Here is a 15,844-nt window from a genome sequence, read left to right on the forward strand (position 1 = left end):
CACAATTGCACAATTGCACCGTGGAAAGATTAAATGTTTAAATGATAATTAGAGTTAATGGATTTGGTTTTTATCCTAGGCATATAAATTCTCATTACCTTAGGTATCACCCCCACCCAGCACTCTCCTGAGATCATCCTTCTGCTCTGCGCTAAGCTTCGCCGGAAAGACGACGTCGAACTTGACCCTTAGGTTTCCTTTCTTGGTCGGATCTTTAGAGATTGGCATTCCCTCATTAGGAACCACCTCCTCATGGCCAGGTTTGATAATAATGTTCTTCAGCGGGATCACGAGAACCCTTCCGTCCAACGTTGTCAGATTGACGAACGCTCCGGTGAGAGCCTCGAGCAGAGACAGTTTCTGAGTGACCATAAGATCATTCCCGTCACGCTTGAAAAGAGGGTGGGGCTTCTCGTCAACGACGAAAATGAGATCAGCCGGAGAGGTGCCGGGTTCTTGGTTGCCTTTCTCTGGGAATGTGATCTTTGTACCCTTCTTCCAGCCAGGCTTGATGTCTATCTTTAGGGTTTCCTCAATAGTCTTTGGCTTACTGCAACAAAGTAGTTGTTTGAATATTATTTGAACAACTAGTCTAAAACTTTTGGGAAACAAATTGTGTTTCGGTATTCAACAGTTGAAACTACTCTAATCTATAACTTACGACGACAAGGGGATCAAACGCAAATGACACGACGGATGAACTGCCTTGTTCAACTGGCATAACTCACGTCCTCTCAATTCGGACAAATTAAGAACATATCGTTTGGACTATATCAAGTTCAGAATTCTAATCCAAAATCGATTCCTTTTCTAAATGTTTCCATTTAATTTCTGATTTAATTTCTCAATCGCCGCAACCTTCTTACTCTTCAGATTACCATTACGCCCTTCACCATTCACACTGCTCTTCTTGAACGCCCTGTCCCCGACGCCGCCAGATCCGCCGAAAAACTCGGCAAAAATGTCTTCCGGGTCGCCGCAATTGAGCCCCTCCTCGCCGTAGATGTCGTAGATCTGGCGCCGCTGGGGGTCGCTGAGAACATCGTACGCCTGGCACACCTGCTTGAACTTGGCCTCCGCTTCCTCGTTGTCGACTGGGTTCTTGTCGGGGTGCCACCTCATCGCCAGCCTCTTGTACGCCTTCTTCAGGTCCTGCTGCGTCGCGTTCCGGTTCACCCTCAGCACGCTGTAGAAATCCACACCCATGTGATTCCTCTGATCGAAATTATCTACGGCCCTGATTCGATATCTCTATGGCAGTCGGGGAGAAAAGCCGGTCGTGGAAAAGTGCTTATGAAGCAGAAAGCAAAGGTGGTTGGTGCGCGTTTCGTGAATGGAGTGGTGGTGGGGGGATTGGAATTTGGAGAGAAGGACACAGCGGGGATTTAAATAACTAAAATCTCTGGCAACGTGCAGTGAGGTGGGAGCCAAGCAGACTTTGAGTATCTTCGTAGACTTTGATTTTTAAGATTCTTTTTATTTTTTAGTTTTTAAAGGAAATATATTTGTAATTACAGTTGCACAGATTCTTGTTGGTCGTTGATGTCGGAAATCTTTGCACAGGTGTCGCATATACAAGAGCGGAGAATATGATCGATATGTCAGACGACGTCGTTTTGAGGTTCTGAACCTGTTTGAAACAAATGATTAATCCGCCGTCCTTTCTTCTTTAAATATGGGATATTGTGAGTATTGTTATTGTTTTTCTTGTGAAGCTGAAATTTTGGCGGTCGACCTGCATCGGGGGGCACTGGGGCATTCGATGATTGTAGTTAGAAAAGAGATTTTTTATTGTATTAGAAAACAGCTCTGTAGTGACTTTAATCTAATTCTTGTAATTAGAAACTAGATTTTTTAGTGTGTCAAAAAACAGTTCAGTAATGACATTAGTCTAATTCCATCTTTGCTACTCAAAAGTGAAAATAGTAGCCACTTAATACTACGGTCTTATGTTTGATTACCGCCAAACGTGAATTTAAACCACATTATTGTTAGCCCATTGTAACTCGTGAGGCTTAGCCCACCCCACCTCCTTAGACCATCTCTAACCCTTTAGGTTTTAACCCCGAAACAATTTATCTCATCCGACCCATGGGCTAAACTTTTAGCCCGAGATTATTAAAAATGAATTTAGGATAATTTTTTTTCTTAAAGTAACTTTTTTTTAAGAAAAAAAAAATTATGTCGACTATTCTAATTTAATTTTATGAACATTTTAACTTAAAAATATTTAGATTCCGATAAATATTGAAAAATCACTAAACCAGCACCAAGAAAGTCATGAAACACTATGAAAGAATATGAAACACATAAAATAAACTTTTTTAATTACTTTAATTGTTGGATTTAAATTTGGTCCATTAGATTTTATTTTATTTTTATTTTTATTTTGCCATTGGATTTGATCAAATTAAATCTTAGTTGTTGGATTCAATGAATTAATAAATATAAAACTAAAAAAAATAGACGTATTTAGTGGGTTTGCCCCACTAACCCAGTAGGAAGTCTTGGCTAAATTTGCCCCAAAAATAAGTTTTGGGTTTTAAGTCATATTTGGCCCAAGGGTTGGAGCAAGTTGAGGTAAGTTTATAACCTAAATTTTGAGTTTTACTCTAAGAATTGGAGTAGGTCTTAGTGATTGTTGATATGAGGGCTTAAAATGCACCACATATTACAAAATGTTCTATAGTGCATTCCTTTCTTACTCGGCCTTGTCTTAGAACTTGAAAATCTGCCACCAGATACAGCCTTTAAGGCTGGAAACTTAGCTCAGAGACTTTGACGCTAATGATGATGGAAGCTTGTAAAAGTGGGCACAGGTTAGCTCTTGTGACTTGTGTGTTTGCTGGAATGTCCATTTGGTGCGATACACACAGGCACTAAACAAAATCAAGATACAAAGTGTTTGTTAGTTATACTTACAGGCATCAAGCCCACTACATATCCAACTGCAATCAACAAATTCAAAATTATCAATAGATGCGAATCTGTCAAATAGTTTTTCCAAGTAATTCAATTAGGAGCGACGTGAGGATGCTAACTAACTAAATTACCTCGTCCTAGCTTTCATCCTTTTGATTTGGCTGGTTCTTGCACGGCAACAATCTCCCCTTCTTCAGGTTCGACATCCTTCAACTCCCTAAGCGAGATAAACAGCAGAAACCATATGGAAGAGGTTAAATGAAATGATAAATAATATAAGACAACCGCGACGTACAAGTTACCATCATAGATGAGAAAAACGAGAGACTTGAAGGAAATTTACGGCGTGAAGCTGCAGTAAATACCAAAATGACCCAACTCATTGGTGTCCACAGTATAAACAGTTGAACGCACGGTCTTGATCATGGGACATCCTTCTTCTCCGGCAATGATCTAAATAGTGGTGATACAAATATCTTGATGAACACAAGAGTACTCGTTGTCTCTAGTCTGGACAAGACAAAAATCCTTGTCTCCCAGATGAACCAACTGCCCTGTCAACTCACTGAATCGAGATGGCTTAAGAGCACTATCCAGGACTTGCAACGGTATGGGTGTGCTTAGTGAACAGGCAATATTGCGACCCTCTTCACCATAACTGATCCCAAATGAGAACACTAGCACTTTATCACAAGATAACGACAAGCCATAGATAGTCTGGTCTACAACCACGGCCCTCCCGACAAAGCCAGTGTGACCAGATGTAACTCGATGCCATTCTTGTGTCTTGATATGAAAAGCATAGATTTGTGATTTGACCCCATTCATGTGACGCAGGGAAAACAAAATCCAGCCGTGACAAACAGCATAACCACATATATACATATAGCGGCACTCTATGTAATACGGAAAATGAGGCAGTGTCTCCCAAGTTTCCTGACCAGGTTTATAACGCTCAAAGGATGGGTTCGGAATGTTTGAGCTGCATTCTGGAGTTCCGGACAAGGGATCTGCAATATGGTAGATGTGTCCATACGCAGAGACAACAGACCCGAGCGGCTTAGGTGTTTTAGGGGCAGGGAATGTTTCAGATGTGGTATCCATGGCACAGTTATATCCAATAAAAGTGGGGGGTTTGGCAGCGTCTGAATCTGAATGTACCATTCGATATAACTTGGAGTTGGAATTGCTGAAAATCCTTGCACACTGAGAGTGAAGATAAGGAAGCGGCTCCTTCTCGAAGAACTGGTACACAGGTTCTAGATCAAGAGGGACTCCTCCTTGGAGTTTTACTCGATAGACTGCACCTGACAAGTCCATCTCCCAACAATGCGCCACAAGAAACACAGATCTCGTTTCCCCCGACATCTCCGTGGGCAACAAGCTTTTCAAGCACCTTGTGAAAATTTGTACATGGCATTCAAATTAAATTAAATAATTTTTTTTTAAATTTATTTGTTTTCTTGAGAAAGAATACCAAACATCTCATCATCGTGTTGTGTGACCGCCGTATGCCACTGAAGCTCAAGGGAAAATTTTATAGGACGGCAATAAGGCCGGCGATGCTGTATGGCACAGAATGTTGGGCGGTGAAGCATCAACACGTACACAAAATGGGTGTAGCGGAGATGAGGATGCTTCGTTGGATGTGTGGGCACACGAGAAAGGATAAGATTAGGAATGAGGATATCCGGGGTAAAGTAGGAGTAGCCGAAATTGAAGGAAAGATGAGAGAAAATCGGTTACGATGGTTTGGACATGTGCAAAGAAGGCCTACTGACGCTCCGATTAGAAGATGCGACTATGGGACAGAGGTTCAGGGTCGAAGGGGTAGAGGAAGACCTAGGAAAACTTTGGAAGAGACTCTAAGAAAAGACTTAGAGTACTTGGATCTAACGAAGGACATGACACAGGACCGAGCACAATGGCGTTCTAAGATTCATATAGCCGATCCCACTCAGTGACTTGGATTTTCCAAGTCTCCAACCGAGAAGTTTTCCTTACTCAGGAAATTAAGGGAACACTACCTCTACCTACATGCTCCACTCACAAAGCCTCAACAAAAGAAAATTCAAAGAACTTAGCGAAGAAGGCTTTGGTGTTTTTAACACAATACGTTGAAATGAAGGAAAGCTTATTTATTGATATCCCCGATAAGCTACAAATATGTACATATACATAAGTCAAAATAAACAAACAAAAGGGAGCCTTCACAAAGGTTGCTTAGGAGAAGTCTCAGTAGTCGGTAGAGCCCCAGAAAGAGAAGGCACCGGAGGGGGATCATTCGGAGCCTCAGTACTGGACAGAACCCTAGAAGGAGGAGGCATCAGAGGTTGATCATTTGGAGCTTCATTACGCGGTACAGCCCCAGAAGACGAAGGCAATAAATGCCTTTGGAATAAACCCACAAATCTCTGATGATCAAGTAAAACCTGACCATCAGATTCCTTCATCTGGTCAAGCTTCCTCTTCATGTTTGTAGCATAGTCATGTGCGAGCCGGTGCAACTGTTTATTCTCATGCTTGAGCCCTCTAATCTCCTGTTTGAGACTCATCACTTCAGCCGCCAATGATTCAACTTGGCGGGTTCGAGCAAATAGGCGTTGGGCCATATTAGACACAGAACCTGCACACTGAACACTGAGAGCCAGAGAATCCTTAACAGCTAACTCATCAGACCGTTTGGAAAGTAGTCTGTTATCTTTGGGAGTGAGAAGGTTCCTGGCCACCACCGCAGCGGTCATATCATTCTTCATCACGGAATCCCCAACGGTAAGAGGACCAGTAGGGGAGACGAAGGATGGACGCCATATGTTGTCAGGAGAAGGCGGGGCTGCCTCTTCAACAAGGTTCAAGTCAAAACGACGGTCGGAGGGGCCAGACATTTTCAAAGGTGTTGAAGAGAGAAGAGGTCGGACAAATCAAGATCTTAGAAGTGCAAGAATGGAGCTTCTACTGGTGGAGATTCAAGTGTGCTTTGGAACTTAATGCCAGCCCCTATAAAAAATCTGCACTCGACGGAGCTTCAGAAATCGAAGAGGCGCCTACTCAGAAATCGAAGAGGCGTTTGCTTTCTCAAAAGCAAGGCTGCTCAGATACCACGAGGGTCGATCTCAGAAATCGAAGAGGCATTTGCTTTCTCAAAAGCTGGGTTGCGCAAAGACCACAAAGGCCGATCTCAGAAATCGAAGAGGCGCTTGCTTTCTCAAAAGCTGGGCTGCTCAGAGACCACGAGGGCCGATCTCAGAAATCGAAGAGGCACCTACTTTTCCAGCCTTGTCAGCACCTGTCACACGCACACTCAGCTTTGCGGAAATTATGGGCATTCGGTCGAAGACTTCTGGTGAAGTAGAAAGCACATGAGTCTTACTGTTCAATCACCCACTTCCCACATGCAACAGTAGCTCATGGGTACCACAGATAACTTTGCCAAAGTTATCTGCCAAAGTTGAACACGTGAAGTTTGCAGCTCCCACTACATTGCTCTGACCAAGAAGGGTAAAAGAATAGCAAAGAAACAACACTAACAAAGTTTAGACACATAAATTTTGAAGGTCTAGCTACCATATTATTACCCACAAGGGTAAAGGAACAGTACCACTGCTGGATAATTGGAAAGTCCCTGTGTGTCAACCTCTGTGCTTCATGGCAAGGTAGACTAGCAAACATGCCCAACCTTTAATCACATTCGAGAAAACACTCCCAACAAGATTGCTTGCTCCAAAATCGAAGAGGCACCGTCTTCCTAATCTCGAGAGCCAGACTCCCAACATGACTACTTTCTCAAAAATCGAAGAGGGTAAAGGAACAGTACCATTGCTGGATAATTGGAAAGTCCATGTGTGTCAACCTCTGTGCTTCGTGGCAAGGTAGACTAGCAAACATGCCCAACCTTTACTCACATTCGAGAAAACACTGCCAACAAGATTGCTTGCTCCAAAATCGAAGAGGCACCGCCCTCCGAATCTCGAGAGCCAGACTCCCAACATGATTACTTTCTCAAAAATCGAAGAGACACCGCTCTCCGAATCTCGAGATCCAGACCCCCAGCATGATTGCTTTCTCAAAAATCGAAGAGGCATCGTTCTCCGAATCTCGAGAGCCAGATCCCCGATAGGATTGTTTGTTCGAAAACCGAAGAGGCAACACTTTCCCAACTTCAAGAGCCGGATCTCCTTGGATAAAGCTATCTGTAATCTTCACACGCAACATCAGCTTTCCAGATACCACAAACCACTTTTTCAAAGTGCTCTGACAGCGTTAAAACATGTGAAGCTGACAGCTCCCACTACTGTGCTATGACCAAGTAGGGTAAAGGAATAACATTACTACTTGTTGTTAAGGAGACTCCTATATATGTCGACCTCCATCCCCAACGGACAGGCAGATCTGCAAAAATGCTCAACCCTTCCTCATATCTGAGAGGGCACTCCCAACGAAGCCTTTCGAAATATTCAGCTTTCTTTCCCCCCGATAATACCTCTGCAAACAAGCTATACTAGAGCAAGAATATCTCATATCATCAGGGTTAAAAGCAAGAGTATCCCATATCATGCTTTTTCCCTGTCTTTTCCTTTGACCTTGTTCTTACCTGCAAGACAAGGAGAAAGAGAGCAATCAGTCAGTACTTGGAATCAAGCTTCCAGCCAGGAACTGACTGCCTGGAACCCCTTACCTGATTACTTACCTGACATTGCTCTCGAGTACTCATCTTCAACATCTTATGCTTCCAGGGAAGATACCGCATCTGCCTGAGGAACAGATAGGGCAAGGGAGAAGGATACAAGGAAGCATGTAGAGACAAGCGTAACAGCACACGTGCCGATACATCCATTACTCTGTCAAAGCAAAAGTATCCCATATCAGCAGGGTCGAACGTACTCTAGATTTGATGGACTTGTTTTGACCCTCAAATTCTTCAGTCGGCCTTATACTCTGGAGGAAACCAGAAAACCCTCCAGCTCAGTTCAAGAATAAGCCTGTGGAAAGTTACTTCTTCAAAAGCAAAAGTATCCCATATCATCTCTTCTCATTTTCTTCTCTTTATCCTTCATGCTGCCTGCAAGATAGGGAGACTGTGAACAATCAGCCGGAGCTATGATTGCTTACCTTGTCTGTCACCTCTTTCAGCATATCCCCTAGCTCGGCGACTTGGGGGACTCCTACTACATGGTTTGTATCGCGCTTGACCAAGCCTGAAACTACAAGTAAGCTTCAAGTGAAATTGATACATTACCTTGTGCATCTCCACCAGTTAAAGATACCACCCCTGGATTGAGGAAGAGTACTTCCAGAGAAGATGCCCCATTTACCTATGAGACAGATAAGGCACGTCAATACGATACCACACTCCGATACTTAGAAGTTTCGTGATTACGAGATCATTCTCCCACAATATTTCCTAATGTCATTTGTACTAAATCATTCACTTGTACTCACTAAAGGAGAGCTTGAACCTATGTACTTGTGTAAACCCTTCACAATTAATGAGAACTCATCTATTCCGTGGACGTAGCCAATCTGGGTGAACCACGTACATCTTGTGTTCGCTTTCCTATCTCTATCCATTTATATACTTATCCATACTAATGACCGGAGCAATCTAGCGAAGATCACAAAAAGCGACCGTTTTCGCTACCTAAGATCTATCGTGCAAGAGAACGGAGAATTAGATGGAGATCTCAACCATAGAATACAAGCTGGATGGATGAAGTGTAAGAGTGCATCCGGCGTGTTGTGTGACCGTCATAGGTCACTGAAGCTCAAGGGAAAATTTTATAGGACGGCAATTAGGTCAGCGATGTTGTATGGCACAGAATGTTGGGCGGTGAAGCATCAACACGTACAAAAAATAGGTGTGGCGGAGATGAGGATGCTTCGTGGGATGTGTGGGCACACGAGAAAGGATAAGATTGGGAATGAGGATATCCGAGGTAAAGTAGGAGTAGCCGAAATTGAAGGAAAGATGAGGGAAAATCGGTTCCGGTGATTTGGACATGTGCAAAGAAGGCCTACTGATGCTCCGGTTCGAAGATGTCACTACTGGACAGATGTTCAGGGCCGAATGGGTAGAGGAAGACCTAGGAAAACTTTGGAAGAGACTTTAAGAAAAGACTTAGAGTACTTGGATCTAACGGAGGACATGACACAAAACCGAGCGCAATGGCGTTCTAGGATTCATATAGCCGACCCCACTTAGTGGGAAAAGGCTTTGTTGTTGTTGTTGTTATTGTATAACTATTCCCTGCTTTCCTTTTGCAAACTTTGAATGAAATTAAAATAAAATAAACAGTGATAAACGAATAAATCATAAGTAATATATTTCCTCAAAAAGTGCCACAGAAAACAGACATTCCTAGTTCAATCAACAAATACACTTTCACAGAGGGAAAAAAAAAAAAGCTATTAAGAAGACAAAATCGACTAGATCCTTGACCTTGGTCCACCGATAAGCTTGGGGATGCACGTCGGCAGAGAAGGCCGCTGACGGAGCACAATTTAGGGTCAGGGTTAGGGTTCACAACGATAGGTTTGGGGTGGGGATGCACGGCGGCAGCGACGGCCGCGGGCCGAGCGCAATTTAGGATCAGGGTTGGGGTTGCGGCAGCGGCTCGAGTTTAGGGATGGAAATAAAATCTCAATGTCACCTAGAGAGAGGGAGAGTGAAGAGAGAGGCAATAACGTGGGTAGCAAGGAAGAGGGGTGCAAATAAAATCTCCCCAATATTAAGATTAAAAATGATAAGTTGGGTGTAGAGTAAGGATAAATAAGTCTGAATAAAATTTCGCAATATTATTTCAATTAAATAGCCGGTCGAAGTATATATTGCTTTGCCAACAGAACGAATCATGAATGACTTTCCAAGATAAATAAGGGAGTGTTTGGTACATCAGGTTAGACCAATTGATAAGAATTGTGTGCATTCTAGTTCTGAATTCGTTATTTTAAAACATCGTATTGCCTAAGTTATAATTAGTAAGTGGATGTTGGATGCAACTCATAATAATTTTAAAAAAATCGTACAAAAATTCTCGGCGGTAGATTTTCATCCTAAAACTGTTGATGTGACATCAAAACAGTTTTTCAATTGATAAATTTAATCTTAAGAGTTATTGCACCCTTGGAAATTTATTTTGTTTCAACTTCATTGTGTTCTCACATATCTCCTTGAGATTTGAAACTTTAAAATAAAACCCCATAAGCTTTTCACACGATCTTTAATCACAAAATGACGTGACATGAATTATCAAATAAGAAAAAAAATAATCTCACCATGTTAAAAGTTAAAACCATATTTTTACTTCTAGTATTATCTATATGTTCAGGGCCGACCCTGAAAGTAACCGAAAAACCAAAACTACATCTAAAATTCATCAATAAACACGCACAATTATTAATCCAAAGCGACCAAATTTCACAAAAAAAATGTCCAACACACAACAGATTATCAAAATTTAAGAGTAGGTTGAGCAGCCCACCTGGAGAATGGGCGATTGAGCGTGGTCGATGGTCCAAGCCTCGGGGGAGAGGTCCTTTGCAGTCGGAGCCTCGAAGGAGATGGGTCGGCTATACGTCGGTCTCAATCAGAAGGGTGATAGAGGGTGGGTCTAGGGTTTGCACAGACGGTGGATGGGCGATTCGAGTGAGGGGCTAGGGGTGTAGAGACATGGGGTGGGTGCACGAATCACCCTAAATTTGAGGATTGTTCCGGAGATTGAGAGATGGGAGGAGCGGGTCTAAATCGAAATACTGGGGAGGTAGGGTTGTGGTACGCCCAATCGGTAGTAAGAGCTGAAATATTAAATAAATGTAACAGTGCAGAAATTTAAGAGAGTTCTAACGAAAAGCACCGGTACTGTTTATTTTAACGAAAAACCATATTTTTATACTAAAAAATCAATCCTGATACTATTCATTTTACCCTTTATTTTGTCCTTGTCATTAAAACTCAAAGTTTTCAAGTTCTTTTCATTAATTTTCCTGAAATTTAAAGAGAGAAAAGGGAGAAAAATAAGGGAAGAAAACTGCTTTCATTCATCTCTGACCTCTTCTCCACGGAGGCCAGATAAATACATATTTAGGGGTGGGTTCGGTACGGTTACCGTATCAAACTCATTGTACCAATTACCATACCAAACTTTCGGTTTGGTAAAATCTATTACCATTACCGTACCAAACTTTCGGTATACCGAAGTGCGATATTGCTAAAAGTTCGGTTAGCATGGTATGGCAATGGTAATTGCCATTTTATTTTGGGACAAAATCTGTTTTTGTTTTTTTAACCCAATTCGAGGGCAAAACTTTTTTTTTGTACCTTTATCTCATACATTATAGATTAAATTCATCTATTATTCATCATTCACAATTCACACACATAATAATTCAAATGATGCATCAAGATTCATCATGAAAATTAAGCTTCAATCCAAATAGAAGTTACGAATCAAAACAAATAAAAGTTAACAATCCAAATATAAATTAAAGTTTCAAACCAAATGAAAATTGGAAGTAAACTTCAAAAAGGAGAATTCATTGATCAATTATTCAAGCTTAAAATGTCGAAACTTTTGGAAGAGGCATTGAACTTGTAGAAGATTGAGTTTGTGTCAAGCCTACATTACAAACAAAGAAAACATATTAATTAGTAGCAAGAATAATTAAAGTTGAAAATCATTTAATAACAAATTTACTAAAAAAATTAAAGCATATCTTTCTTGTTTTCTCTTCTTCCATTTCCTTGTAAAATTGAAGCATATCTTCCGTTGGTTCCTTGTAGAAGTTTAATTTATCTGCCCTAAGCCAACCACTAGTACGCACTAGTGCCTCCATTATTTTAGGAGTCAATGATACCCTAAAGGGTCCACAACCCTCCTCCCTAGGTTAAATGCATTTTCACTAGCAAAAGTAGAAGTGGGGGTTACAAAGATATTTTGGCTATTTGTGAAAGAATTATGAACTCTTTTGTGTTTAATTTCCACAATTTCAAGAGATCAAAGTCGCCAACAACAATACTAATATAAGTAGGTTTTTATTTTCAAATTATTGGAATATTATAAATATGTGTTATATAATTATCTATTATATAATTTCTAAGTTATATATTATATTGTATTTTCGGTATGGTACGGTAATACCGTGGTAATGGTATCCATTACCAATACCGTACCATGAAATTTCTGTACGGTACAATACCGTACCATTACCGATTGGTACAAAAAATTTGACACAAAATTGGTATGGCACGGCAATTTGGCAAAAAAATCCACCCCTATACATATTTATATCAAGTCCAAATTGGAAAGAAACCCTAGCTAATTGGGGAAACGCCAGTCGAGCTGTGTCGTTCCAAGAGCCTGGGAAATGGGCTTGAAAACAAGGCAGGGTGATTATTCACAAAAGGGCCCGTACTGGGGGAGAAGTGTTAGGCCCAAAGGGTTGGTTCTAACAGGTTGTTCACCCTAAATTTGGGGATTCGTTAATCAATTCCTTATCTCACTGTTGGATTTGCCATTCAATTACTTACTGTTTAATTTTCCATGGGGGTTTGGGTGCGCGATTACAGGGAGAGAAAGAGAAGGTGGGTGCAGTCATGTTCTCTTTCTAAATCATTCCTTTCCCAATTCTGTTAAGATTTATCTTTAGATTATTTATTTTTCAATAAAGTGGTTGCATGTAGTTAGGAGACCTGTTTACCTAGTCTACAGGAGAATCCATAAGTTGTAGGAGTCATGGTTAGGTTTAATTTTTCATGCTGGAGTCGTGGTATGTAGTTCCACAAAATCTACAAAGTGGACGTTATGTTTCTTGCAGCAGTAGACTTGTTTTCTTATTTAAGTTGTAATTTTCTCATTCAAGTTAATTAATGAAATTCAGAGCTTCTTAGCCATCTCTTTAGCAGTAAGCTTAAGTTTACAATTTCAAAAGTTTAACCAACATTTGGTACCAAAGCCCCCACTGGGCCTGTGTCGAGAATCTCTCATAGAAGCAGCAGCTTTTCATCCTTGCAGTAGCAAGCATCCATGGCGTCTGACAAGCCAGCAGAGAATTTCATTCAACCAGCCATTCCTCGCTTCGACGGTCACTACAATCATTGGAGCATGTTGATGGAGAATTTCCTAAGGTCTAAAAAGTACTGGGATCTTGTGGAAACGGGACATACTGTACCCGAAGAAAGTACGATTACGGTTGCGCAGCAACGGAAGCTTGAAGAACTGAAATTGAAGGATTTGAAGGTAAAGAATTACCTATTCCAATCAATTGATCGTGCTATTTTGGAGACTATTCTCCAGAAGGATACTTCCAAGCACATTTGGGACTTCATGAAGAGAAAGTACCAAGGGTCAGCAAGAGTGAAGCATGCACAGCTTCAGGCCCTAAGACGAAACTTTAAGACTCTCCAAATAAAGAATGGAGAGTCTGTCACCGAGTATTTTGCAAGGACCATGGGGATTGCAAACAAAATGCAAATCCATGGTGATAAGCTTGATGATGGCTCCATTGTAGAGAATATCTTAAGATCTATGGCTCCAAAGTTCAACTACATCGTTTGCTCTATTGAATAGTCAAATGACACTGCGGAGATGTCGATTGATGAGCTTCAAAGCTTATTGTTGGTCCATGAGCAGCAGCTGAACCGTGGGACCACATAACATGTCAACTTAGAAGAACATGCTCTGAAAGCTTCTACCTTTTCTGAATCCTCAAGCTCAAGAGGAAGAGGCCGAGGTAGAGGTAGAGGAAGAGGTCAAGGTGGTCAAGGCAACCGAGATGGAGACAGACAACACCAAAGTTCCAAGAGACATGATGATCACTCTCAGAATAGAGGCAAATGACAAGTTGACAAGTCCAACATCCAATGTTATAGGTGTGGAAATCTTGGGCATTATCACAATGAATGCTACACGAATCTACTGAAAGACAAAGAGATAAGAGATAAGTCCAACTTTGCTGAAAAAAATGATGATGAGACACTGTTGATGGCTTTCCACGTCAAGAAGAAGATTGATTCTGAAGTATGGTATGTTGACACAGGTTGCAGCAATCATATGAGTGGCTGTAAGTCATCTTTCTCATTTTTGGATGAAAACTTTCAAACTACCATGAGCTTTGGGGATTGGTCAAGTGTTAATGTGATGGGAAATGGTGATATTCAAATTAGGACTAAGAATGATTTTGTTGAAACAATTTCGAATGTGTTTTATGTGCCTAGTTTGAAAACAATTTTGTTGAGTGTTGGACAATTACAAGAAAATGGTTATATAATAACTCTTCAGAAAGATGCATGTGAGATATATGATCCAGTAAGGGGTGTCATTGCTGTTGTTCAAATGAGCCAAAACAGATTGTTTCCGCTGAAGATCAAAATTGTCCAAACTTGTTTGATGGCCAAGGAAGACAACTCATTGTGGCTGTGGCACCTTCGATATGGCCATTTGAATTTCAATGGCTTGATGACACTGCATCATAAGTAAATGGTGACTGGCCTTCCTATGATCACACCTTCATATGAAGTCTGTGAAGAATGTGTTGTTAGCAAACAACATCGTGATCAATTTCCAAAAGGAAAGGCGTGGATAGCTCAAAACCTATTGGAGCTAGTGCATTCAGACATATGTGGTACAATCAGTCCACTATCGAATGGTAAAAAGAACTATTTTATCTCTTTTATTGATGACTTCAGTAGAAAGGCTTGGGTGTATTTTTTTGCAAGAAAAATCAGAGGTTTTTAATGCATTTAAAAGTTTCAATGCACTAGTTGAGACCGAAAGTGGAAGAAGGATCAAAACCTTACGAACCGATCGTGGTGGTGAATATTGCTCAAAAGAGTTTGAAGTTTATTGTGATGAGCAAGGGATTCAAAAGCAACTCACTACCTCATATACACCCCAGCAAAACAGTGAATCAGAGAGAAAAAACCGAACCATTCTCAACATGGTCAGAAGCTTGCTAGTAAAGGGATGAGTTCCTAAAAGTTTTTGGCCTGAAACAGTTTTGTGGTCCATTCATGTTTTGAATAGGTGCCCTACTTTTTTTGTTAAAAACATGACACCTGATGAAGCTTGGAGTGGACGGAAACCTTCAATGGATCCCTGAAGAGGTGGATTATCATCATCATCATCGTCAATAAATAATTTTTTTTTTTTTTTGTATAACTATTCTCTTCTCTGCTTTCCCTTTGCAAACTTTGAATGAAATTAAATTGCCACAGAAAACAGACATTCCTAGTTCAATCAACATTTTCACAGAGGAAAAAATAAAAAAAGCTATTAAGAAGACGAAATCGACTAGATCCCCGACCTTGGTTCACCGATAAGCTTGGGGATGCACGTCGGCTGAGAAGGCCGCTAACGGAGCACAATTTAGGGTTAGGGTCAAAGAGTGGAGAAGGCCGCTGGCGGAGCTCAATTTAAGATTAGGGTTGGGGCTGCGGCAGCGGCAGCGGCTCGAGTTTAGTGCTGGATTTGAAATAGAAGGAGAGAGAAGAGAGTGATAGAGAATGTGGGGTGAGAAATTTTATTTATTTATTTTTAATTAGATATATGTTAGGATTATATGTAGGTGTTATTTTGAAAAAAAACAGTAAAATTTGGTGTGTGAAATTACATTTCAGCCCTATATTTATTATTCATGTTCTGTTTTAATTAGAGAGTTAAACTGGTAATTTCATAAAATTTTGGTTGACAATAAGTGTTTTATTAATTAGTATAGATTAACAAGGAAAATGGGTGCGAATAAATGATAAATTAGGTGTAGAATAAAGATAAATAGGTCTGTTCTTCAAAAAAAAAAAAAAAAAAAGGATAAATAGGTTTGAATAAAATATCTTAACATTATTTCAATTAAATAGCCAGTCAAAGTACATATTGAGTAGCCAGCACAACGAATTATGAATGACTTATCATCCCATTAAGAATTATATGAA

The 15,844-nt window shown here is 40.6% G+C and overlaps 2 protein-coding genes and 1 pseudogene across 5 annotated transcripts in view; all 3 read right to left on the reverse strand.

Moving 5' to 3' along the window:
- Positions 1 to 13: 13 nt before the first annotated feature.
- On the reverse strand, positions 14 to 1,395 carry LOC126606711 (uncharacterized; annotated as a pseudogene).
- Positions 1,396 to 2,507: 1,112 nt separating this feature from the next.
- Positions 2,508 to 10,766, reverse strand: LOC126606704 (uncharacterized). Of its 4 annotated transcripts, none has more exons than XR_007617299.1 (4): positions 10,401 to 10,737; positions 3,266 to 3,487; positions 3,054 to 3,139; positions 2,508 to 2,879 (listed from the first exon to the last, which is right to left on the reverse strand). XR_007617299.1 is itself a non-coding variant. In XM_050274093.1 (4 exons), exon 2 carries the CDS (start codon positions 4,288 to 4,290, stop codon positions 3,376 to 3,378), a length of 915 nt encoding a protein of 304 aa, XP_050130050.1. In that variant the 5' UTR covers positions 4,291 to 4,318; positions 10,401 to 10,766; the 3' UTR covers positions 2,508 to 2,879; positions 3,054 to 3,139; positions 3,288 to 3,375. The 4 variants fall into 4 exon arrangements, 2 of the variants coding, with proteins under 2 accessions (XP_050130050.1, XP_050130049.1); XM_050274093.1 differs by having other exon boundaries at positions 3,288 to 4,318; positions 10,401 to 10,766; XM_050274092.1 differs by having other exon boundaries at positions 3,266 to 4,318; positions 10,401 to 10,765.
- Positions 5,046 to 15,844, reverse strand: part of LOC126606707 (uncharacterized) — a 43,375-nt gene continuing 32,576 nt past the window's right edge. The window contains exon 2 of the mRNA XM_050274096.1: positions 5,046 to 6,556. Within this exon, the coding sequence (XP_050130053.1) occupies positions 5,133 to 5,807 (675 nt within the window). The 5' untranslated portion in view covers positions 5,808 to 6,556 and the 3' untranslated portion in view covers positions 5,046 to 5,132. The remainder of the gene's footprint in view (positions 6,557 to 15,844) is intronic.

The sequence above is a fragment of the Malus sylvestris genome, chromosome 16 (genome assembly GCF_916048215.2).
Source record: "Malus sylvestris chromosome 16, drMalSylv7.2, whole genome shotgun sequence".
NCBI lineage: Eukaryota > Viridiplantae > Streptophyta > Magnoliopsida > Rosales > Rosaceae > Malus > Malus sylvestris.

Bases quoted from the DNA above. Each gene is read 5' to 3' on its own strand.
- LOC126606704 (XM_050274093.1), bottom strand. From the start codon at position 4,290: ATGTCGGGGGAAACGAGATCTGTGTTTCTTGTGGCGCATTGTTGGGAG.